The sequence below is a fragment of the Opisthorchis viverrini genome, assembly GCF_000715545.1.
Source record: "Opisthorchis viverrini unplaced genomic scaffold opera_v5_38, whole genome shotgun sequence".
Lineage (NCBI taxonomy): Eukaryota > Metazoa > Platyhelminthes > Trematoda > Opisthorchiida > Opisthorchiidae > Opisthorchis > Opisthorchis viverrini.
In genome coordinates, this window is record NW_008751695.1 from 986,642 (window position 1) to 997,048 (window position 10,407).

The 10,407-nt window shown below is 47.0% G+C and overlaps 1 protein-coding gene across 1 annotated transcript in view; it reads right to left on the minus strand.

Annotated features, from left to right (window-relative positions):
• Positions 1 to 5,526: 5,526 nt before the first annotated feature.
• Positions 5,527 to 10,407, minus strand: part of T265_02925 (hypothetical protein) — a gene marked incomplete at both ends in the record, with an annotated part of 11,559 nt that continues 6,678 nt past the window's right edge. Inside the window, 3 exons of the mRNA XM_009167289.1 lie at positions 5,527 to 5,852; positions 9,002 to 9,071; positions 9,911 to 10,019. Coding sequence (XP_009165553.1) covers positions 5,527 to 5,852; positions 9,002 to 9,071; positions 9,911 to 10,019 — 505 coding nt within the window. The remainder of the gene's footprint in view (positions 5,853 to 9,001; positions 9,072 to 9,910; positions 10,020 to 10,407) is intronic.

The window sequence follows — 10,407 nt, forward strand, 5'->3', positions numbered from 1 at the left end:
TAGTGCAATGGTGACCAAAAACTAATTGTATGGCACTGTCTAAGCGAGCTATAGGTTAGCAGATGTGCCGGTTGTTCACAGAGGATGCATGCGACCAAAATATGCGCATACGTGCTTTTTAATAGATTTGCGATGACCAACGACATGATTTCGCGGCCGTTTTCTACTCAAACTGACTGAATTTGTGCCACTAACCGACTCGGCCTTCACAGTGGGGGCATTCGTCAATATTTGCATAACCCATTCTGCGAGATGGGGCATGACAAGTTGCATCCAAGGATCCTGAAGAAAACGTCTACAGTGCTGCTTCGTCAGTTGCTTGACGAAGGCCGCCCTCCCTCTGCTTGGAAGGAAGCGGTTGTCACGCAAATCCACAGAACTTGTGACCGACTATCGCCTGGCAGCAAATGGCCCATAAGCCTCAATAGCCTTCCGCGCAAGATGAGGCGGGGCATTCTGAAGCGACCACTCCTAGATCCCTTGCTTCCACCAACTTGATATCTCCAGTTCAACACGGATTTCTCCCAAACGGTTATAGCATGGAAAACATGCTCCTGTTTATGGACAGCTTACCCAAGTACGAGGGGCTCGTATGGGATGCCGTATTTTTCGACTTCTTGAAGGCATTCGTTCGAGTTCCGCACGTCCGACTGCTCCACAAACTCGAGTCTTACGTAATCCACTATAGCTGGATCAAGGCGTTCCTATCAGACAGATCATTTTGAGTGAAGGTAGGTACTATGTAATCTTCTCCAGCGCCGATCTTCATTGGAGTTCCCCAGGGCTCTGTTTGAGCATTTCTGATATGCGTCAACGACCTTCCAGATGTTGTTGCATGCCCATGCCTGCTTTTAGTGGACAACATGAGATCCTGGTATTCCAGTGCCACTGCCCTCCAAATGGATGTAGAAGTTGTCAGGCAGTGGTCGTTGGAATGATACTTTCCCCTGAATGACGCTAAGTGCGTCCATATGTCATTTGGAGGAGACTCTGTAGATGCCTTTTTCGTGCATGGCGAGAAAGTACCAGAAAACATTTTGAGGACAGACGCCAAGGGGAATTCGGGTATCTGGTTCTCATCAAACTTGTCGTTCTCACTGCATAATGAGAAAGCTACCCAAAAGGCATTCGCTATTTTACTCATGATTTAGCACACCCCCTCCCGCATTACTCGCACGGACTCCCAAATACTCTACGGAGCCTACTTCAGGCCACTTCTTGAATTCACCGATCAAGTTGTCTACTCGGGGCGCACGAACGACGTCACCCTTATAGAACATGTCCAACGAGCCGCTACAAAATGGTTGCCGACTCCAAATCCGTGGACAACGAAACGCGAGTCGTAGTGCTTTATCTCTTTCCTCTCGTGCATCGTTGCCCCCGAGGGGACTTAATTGTTACTTATGTTCTGTTTGAACAAAGCTTGGCCAGCAGGTTTTTCACCGTTGACCCAGCAAACACACTGCGGGGGGATGGTGAGGTTATTTTCAGGCTCAGAGCGCACACATGTATTGGGCAAAATCTTTTCTCATCTCAGGTATTAGCTCCGTGGAATGACCTTCCTCCGACGGTTGTCAACGCCCCCTCTGGAACCCAGTTCAAAGCACTATAAGACATTCATTTATGCGAACCCTTGCTCTGGAAAGCCTAATTCCCGGCGCTGAGAACATAAAGAGCAGTGTTACTCACTTTTTACACTTGTGCCTTTCAGGCGAACGACAGCCGCTGAACGAAAAGAACAAAACCAACCCAGGAAACTTGGGCAAAAGCCTCGACAGTGTGTATAAGTCCGTGAATCCCTCTAGCGTACGGCGCATCAGAGCGTCCTGCCCCGTATAATCCCTCCTGATTAGTCGAAAAATTTCGATGCTGAACTTATCAGTTGGGCAGCGTTTTTCTGTATGCTTTTCCTTATTTATTTATTTATTGGTGGTTTTTGGGGAGTCATTAAGTGCAGTTATTTGTATCCGGTTGTGTAGGTGAGTTTGTTTTAGGCGGAAGCGTCTATCGAGCGACTGTGTAGGTAGACTGAATCGCGTGATGCAGTTCATGCACAAGCCAGTATTCTGCTTGGTTAGTTGTGCACGCGTTTAAATTGCATTTGTGCACAAGCCAAGAAAAAAACGAGTTAAACGGTTGAGGCGTACAGACCAAGAAAAGATGGACCGCCAGTGCGAGCGAGAAAGTAACATGAAACAATTTTAGGAATAGAGTGCAGGAGACCTCTTCTCCACACGAAATATGTGCAATAGGATGTTGGGCAAATAGGAAATCTTAACATCACACAACATATCCGCCTACGTTAACGTATACATCAGTGTATACATCCGTGTTGAGCTGGAGATATCAGATTGCTGGAAGTAAGGTGATTTAGGGTGGCTCGCTTCAGGATGCGTTCCATCACCTTGCACGGCACGCTAGTGAGGCTTATAGGCCTATAGCTGCCAGGCGATAGTCGGTCACCAGTTTTGTATATTGGCGTGACAATCGCTTCCTTCCAAGCAGGGGGAAGGCGGCCTTCGTCAAGCGACTGACGAAACACCAAGTGTAAATGGTTTGCCAGTGTGGAGGACGTTTCTTCCAGGATCCTTACATGGGCCTCGTCGGGCCCCAACGCGCAGAATGGGTTGATGTTGCATGCCCATGCCTGCTTTTAGTGGACAACATGAGATCCTGGTATTCCAGTGCCACTGCCCTCCAAATGGATGTAGAAGTTGTCAGGCAGTGGTCGTTGGAATGATACTTTCCCCTGAATGACGCTAAGTGCGTCCATATGTCATTTGGAGGAGACTCTGTAGATGCCTTTTTCGTGCATGGCGAGAAAGTACCAGAAAACATTTTGAGGACAGACGCCAAGGGGAATTCGGGTATCTGGTTCTCATCAAACTTGTCGTTCTCACTGCATAATGAGAAAGCTACCCAAAAGGCATTCGCTATTTTACTCATGATTTAGCACACCCCCTCCCGCATTACTCGCACGGACTCCCAAATACTCTACGGAGCCTACTTCAGGCCACTTCTTGAATTCACCGATCAAGTTGTCTACTCGGGGCGCACGAACGACGTCACCCTTATAGAACATGTCCAACGAGCCGCTACAAAATGGTTGCCGACTCCAAATCCGTGGACAACGAAACGCGAGTCGTAGTGCTTTATCTCTTTCCTCTCGTGCATCGTTGCCCCCGAGGGGACTTAATTGTTACTTATGTTCTGTTTGAACAAAGCTTGGCCAGCAGGTTTTTCACCGTTGACCCAGCAAACACACTGCGGGGGGATGGTGAGGTTATTTTCAGGCTCAGAGCGCACACATGTATTGGGCAAAATCTTTTCTCATCTCAGGTATTAGCTCCGTGGAATGACCTTCCTCCGACGGTTGTCAACGCCCCCTCTGGAACCCAGTTCAAAGCACTATAAGACATTCATTTATGCGAACCCTTGCTCTGGAAAGCCTAATTCCCGGCGCTGAGAACATAAAGAGCAGTGTTACTCACTTTTTACACTTGTGCCTTTCAGGCGAACGACAGCCGCTGAACGAAAAGAACAAAACCAACCCAGGAAACTTGGGCAAAAGCCTCGACAGTGTGTATAAGTCCGTGAATCCCTCTAGCGTACGGCGCATCAGAGCGTCCTGCCCCGTATAATCCCTCCTGATTAGTCGAAAAATTTCGATGCTGAACTTATCAGTTGGGCAGCGTTTTTCTGTATGCTTTTCCTTATTTATTTATTTATTGGTGGTTTTTGGGGAGTCATTAAGTGCAGTTATTTGTATCCGGTTGTGTAGGTGAGTTTGTTTTAGGCGGAAGCGTCTATCGAGCGACTGTGTAGGTAGACTGAATCGCGTGATGCAGTTCATGCACAAGCCAGTATTCTGATTGGTTAGTTGTGCACGCGTTTAAATTGCATTTGTGCACAAGCCAAGAAAAAAACGAGTTAAACGGTTGAGGCGTACAGACCAAGAAAAGATGGACCGCCAGTGCGAGCGAGAAAGTAACATGAAACAATTTTAGGAATAGAGTGCAGGAGACCTCTTCTCCACACGAAATATGTGCAATAGGATGTTGGGCAAATAGGAAATCTTAACATCACACAACATATCCGCCTACGTTAACGTATACATCAGTGTATACATCCGTGTTGAGCTGGAGATATCAGATTGCTGGAAGTAAGGTGATTTAGGGTGGCTCGCTTCAGGATGCGTTCCATCACCTTGCACGGCACGCTAGTGAGGCTTATAGGCCTATAGCTGCCAGGCGATAGTCGGTCACCAGTTTTGTATATTGGCGTGACAATCGCTTCCTTCCAAGCAGGGGGAAGGCGGCCTTCGTCAAGCGACTGACGAAACACCAAGTGTAAATGGTTTGCCAGTGTGGAGGACGTTTCTTTCAGGATCCTCGGATGGACCTCATCGGGGGGGCTGAGTATAGACATGCATAGTGTTCTCTGTAAGCCTCAGATACCACTGTTGGTTCATTTGTGGGTTCTCCATTTCTGTCCCTCAAGGAGAACGCGGATGGCTTGTTTCTGCGGCGATGTCTCATGTACTTGAACAGTACGTTTTTGTTTTTTCGAGCGAGGTCCAGGATGGTGGCTTGTTTTCGTATGTTCCACTGGCGGATTTCCGACTTACAGCGATTCCGCATTTTACGAAATGCCAGCTCATCTTCTGTGCCCCCTGTGATCAACTTTTTGAAAAAGAGTAGGGATCTTTTTTCCAGAAGTCGCCGAATCCTTTTTGGCAGCCTGCGGTTCATCCGAGTGCGTGCCTGTTATCTTGGGACGAATGTCGCGTCAGCCTCGTGGACTTTCTGGACAATGGTCCTATATAGTTCATCCACCGGAGCTGGTCTGAGTGTGACTTGTCCAAGGAAGATGCGCATTCCTGAGAAGTGTGCACGGCAGAAGCCTCGAAACCACGTTTGAGGTTTGGGATTTCTGGCCCAATAGCAGATGAAATCGAAGGTCAGCACACAGTGGTCGCTATGCCCCAGTGGAGCGTTACACAACCTTTTTCTGACTACCCATATAACCTCCTCCACTAAAAGCTTGGAAGGAACTCGGCAGTCGTGTTTTCGGAAATCTCTATTCAAACTTAACTATGGTCATGGATATTTAACCACAGTTAAGAATTCACACTAGGAACAATAAGATGTTTTCATCTTATTTAATCATATTTTCGTGCTATATGTGACTCAGCTGTCAACCACTCGCCATTCCTATTCACTGAGATAGAACTGCACAAAGAAGCTTAGCTGGGGTTCGGTCGGTCAACATGGATGTATTTCAGCGCTTCTGCTACATAGCGGAGCTTCGTGGATCACCAACGATGTGTTCAGGGCATCGCTTGGCGGAATGGGGACTATGTCAAACTCTACCATCCGGAAGAAAATGTTCTCACAATGGCCAGGAAACTCTTGTTTAAGATCTTCCTTTACTGGTTGTCAGTCAGTGGTACATGCATTTTAGCAGAACCTAATCTCGTCCCGGGGCATCCATTCGGGGAGGCTGCGTTTAACAACGCGACTGAGTTCATTGATTTGTTGCAAAATCATGGACTGACCTCCTATTGGTTCTTTTCATCTCATACAAGGCTATGAACAGAACTCTATAAGGCAAAATGTCTTCTTCCATACGGAATACGTGACGTGACCAACGTAACCTGTGGAGTATGACCCGCTGATCTTCCGAAGGAGAGTCGACTTTCCCGAAGACCAACAGGGATACTTCGGAATTGCTAACCTGATGGTGATACTCAACTCTCACAATGTTTTGGGAGCACCTTTGTTCAAGAGCACATTCTTTCAAGACCTGCTGTAGGCAACGACCACTGCTCTGATCCATGTTGGACCGCCGAGCTGATCACATAGGTGTCAAATGTTGGAGGTTGTCAGGCTGCCTTCCCAATTCATCAGTCCACCGGTACTTACGCAGCTACCGTGTAGGCAAGCTCATCTATCAAACCGATCAATTCGCGAACAAGTACGAGCATTCGATCTCCCAATCTTTCAGCGGCGCCCTAAATTTTTCGGGAACGATGTGCACAACCAACTTTGCAGTAGAGTTTCATTTCGGAAGGATTTGAACTTAAGAGGTTAATATACCTAACGCACCTAATGTCTACTAGCAAAAACCCCGGTAGTGTTTTGATTGCCAAGGTGTCCGATGGACGTATAGAAATACGGTCATTGTCGGTCTCGGGAAGGAATGGCGCAGTTACAGTATTTGTCGCATAGTAAAGTTATGACAAAACTCCTGTCAGAGTGGATAGCAGCCTTATTCTTGCGAATCCGATTCTTCCGTCGGTGGAGAGATAATACTATGAAATCTCCGGTCATTAAACTTATGGCCTGGAAGTTTTCCCACATCATCGTTGCACAAGTCTTGAAATTATGAACCACCATCTAGACGTTCATTCTTCCGGTATCATTTTGTAGCTCAAAACATTTTGGGGTGAAGTCATCAGAATAGCCACTAGAGGTTTATCACCTTCAAAGAATGCATGGCGAAAACCACATGGCTCGGGCGATTTATTATACAGAATCACTGAAATAGCCCACCGGACTGCCATCGTCAATGGCGGACTGGTATCGACGTTCCACTTGGGCCCACTCGACCCTTTTAAAGGAGGATGAATTTATGAAGCCCAGCGAAAAAATTCTTCAGATTGGAACTACCCACAAGGTTACTGAAATCTCTTTGACTGCACACACTGGCTTCGCCCTTCTTGAGGCTCATTATGTAGGTGCAACCCCCGAGTTTCCGTCTACTTTATGATCTACTTGAACCTAAATTCGACTGTTTTTGAGAAATACACTTGTTTGTAAATCAATTTAGTTTTCACGGGGGGCTCAATAAAAACATCGTAACCGAGAGATTCAGTTGAGTCTCTCGTGAAAACCAAATCGATTTGCAACCGAGTGTATTTCTCGAAATTATTCAGTGTTCGGCCCATCGTTCAAGATTGTCTTTTTGTGAAGTTATTGGAGCTCGCTTTTTCCGGAGATCATTCCATCAATACCTATCCATCTCGAATCAGCGTATCAGATAAGCTGGACCAGGCTGCGATTGTTTCCTGTTACATAGGCTTTCTCCATTTCTCGGGTTTTAATTATTCATCAACACTCTATCCCAATTCTCAGACTTTTCATTATTTGGGGTTCGAGAGATCTGCACCCACCATCGTGGCCATTCTCTGACATAGTTTTTCTGACCTCAGTCGAAACCACTGCTCATGACAAGATCCATGTTCGTTGGGGTGTGCAAGCAAATTCGCGAAGAGAGTACGGAACACTGAGTGCGACATTTATCTGGTCATTATACAAGTCGCCTATGTGCTCGTCGCGACCTGGGCGCTTCTCAGTTAAGTGAGCTACATATTACCGAGCAATCTTCCATGAATAGACTGAATCTGGTCGAAAACCGTAAACGTCCTTCTATCTCGGACCAGGCACCTTGGCAGTATGTCAATCCACGTACCACCATGATGCGTAGATTTGGTAATAATATCATACAAGTTCGTTCGTCGCGTGGTGTTACCTGCGGATTGCATACAGCGCTATTTTACCCAGCCCTGTAGTTGTGTGGTAGGGACCGAGACTTGAATGGTGTATGACCTGGCAACTAAGTATGAAAACACTAAACGGGAGACTTAGTAGGGTCGACCCCTGCCTTCTCCCTGGTGGGGACTTCGGGACTTCACTCACCAATAGTTAATGACACTGGGGGAAGTGTTCCTATCGCGCAGTCAGTGGCGCTCGTGCATCAAAGCTAACGCTTTCAATGCGTGGCAACCCGATTCTCAAACCAACTGAACATTCCACTGCTCCCAAGTTTTGGCTGTATCTTCCGCACCCCCCACTCTCCGGTGATGGAAACTGTAGCAGCCAGAACAAATGTGCCTATGGCACACCGTTTGTAGATGATAAGTTGATTAGTTGATCGACTGATTGTTGCATACAGCATGGAGGGTAAGCGAAAACGCGATACTGATAACGCCTATCTACTTACGTTTTCAAGTCTTCCCCTCTTCTACCTTATCCCACCCAAGTTTGGATCCGCTCTCCCCAGGTTCCACCACTAGGGCTGACCGCTTCAGCTTCAGCTCCTGTACGCCCGACTTCAGTAAAAACACCAAAAATAAACCCCGAAAGCCGGTTTACTTAGTTGTCTTCATTGTTAACCACTGAACTGCATTGCGATAGTCAGATCTACGCAAAACGCGCAAATCCTGTTTAGTTCTTGGGAAGCGAGTGGGCCCAGTAATCAAACGAAAGTGTCGCAACCAGGTCATCGAAAGACTGCCGGACGGTCCGACGTCGTATATAAAAGGCCAATGGAAGACATATCTGTACAGAGGCCAGCCGTCCCTAATGACCGAACATCACATCGTTTGGATGGGTGTCACGTGCAGGACTCAAACCGCACGAAGGCGTGCCCTGATTGGTCAGAATGCCAGCCAATCCGGACCCCAGATCTTTGACTCGACGCTTTTCGCCCGCTCACGGCGATTCTAGCACGACCTTGTGGAGCGCTCTGTGATTACCCTATAAATACAGACGCAGTGGTTCTCCCTTTGCATCCACAAAGGGATGTGTAGAGTTACTGTACCTTTTGATATACTGCATTGGGCGGAGCATGAAGCCAAGGGACCGATACAAAGTTGCACGATCGTGAATCAAGACACAGCAATATCCGAAGCGCCGCTCAGTCTTTACTTCTGTTTGCGATACAACCAAGCCAACCTAAATACCACTATTACCACAACTTTTTGGCTCGTCATTTTTTTACCTGTGAGGAGTTCATGAAAGGCTTCATAGGCTTTTAATAATGAATAGAACGTTAATTTGGTTTATATGCTCTGCGACAGCGTTTTTAAGTGCTTGTTCCAGTCGCTCTCCGCCTCTGTGTAAGGTGTAATGTTTTGTCAAGTAAGATTCCCGGCGACTTACACGGTCACCACATGAATGTGATGAGAGTGTTGTTGACACAAATCTGTGATACCTACCGCGCCATTCGGCGACTATACAGTCGAAAATGAGGAATTTATCGTGCAGGTCCAATTTACATGTGACGAACTAACAAGAAATTGTCTTCGAGGTTGTGGTATTAGCATCAGCGAGTTAATCACACTGCTAATCAGCCACTTGTTCCCCTTGCAATTCAAGGGGCATCAATAAAGGTTGTGTTGAAATTTACATACCCCAATAGTTGTGTTATCTCTACAGAGGTGTGCTAGTGCAAGAATCTCAAAGGTCCGAATGAGGTTTGCTAATCTGCGTCACTTGTGGCGTCAAAAAAGCATGTCACTGGTTCTCAAGTGTCGCGTGGAGATTTAGGCATCTCCGGATGCTTCTGGTAGGTCACCACAAGGTCCACTTTCTCATTCACTCTTTTTGTCTTCTTTTTACTCTAAGGTATTGAATATAATTAGGTGAAATTTACGGGTGTACGGCAGTGAAGCATGTGTCAACACTGATGGTGATGATTGCTGAACCTTAGAGAATGGCCAATATTGGCCAACATGTTCAGATGGGCTTTGGTTGAGGACCCTAATCGTTCTGTCTAAATGTGGACACCCTCGCATCATGGCAGATCACGCACAATCATGAAATGCATACTGCAAACAATGTTTATCGTGGCTAGCAGTTCATCATTACCATTATCAGCTGTAAGAACCGCGTGCTTGTCATACAGTAGTTGTAGCTGCCACAATTTCATCCACCGGTGATTTGGGGAGGTGAGGTAGGTAGCTGCGCATTGGAGGCGGGAGCTGACATTGGATGCGTAAATACAACACTGTCAGTGAACTGCTAAGTGGGAATACTGGGAAGGAAGCTATGCATTGAAGCCAATAGCTTGGATGCACGAGCGCAATTGAGGTCCCAATTTGGGCATGTCTGACAATGTATCTAACCATTGATATGACCCGTCTCGGAGTTATCATCATCATCATCATTGACAGCATGACATCAATGTTCAACACCGATGCCTCACTACCGTACAACCATGACTTCTTTGAAAGCCTTATTGTGAGGAAAAGAATAAAGATGGATGGGAGAGGGACTTAGTGCTAGCTTAACACAATCATTCCGAGGTGCCTACACCTCCAGACATTCACTCAGGCAATCTGGATAGAAACTGACAACAAGACCGCCACTGACACCGGTTGGCAGCCATATCCTGTAGTGTCTCCAACCAGGCACAGTGAGGATCACGCGGTCCCCATCCTGGAAGGCTAGTTGCACCGACAGCACCCAAGCGTTTCGTGATCTCCTTCATACTCCTCAGCCAAGTCAAGGGTTGGCCACCTCGCTGTTTACGCCACTCCGAATTGGGCATGGAAAACAGTACTCTCTTCGGCAAACGATGGTTCGGCATACGTAACACATGTCCCAACCAACGCAGCTTCTG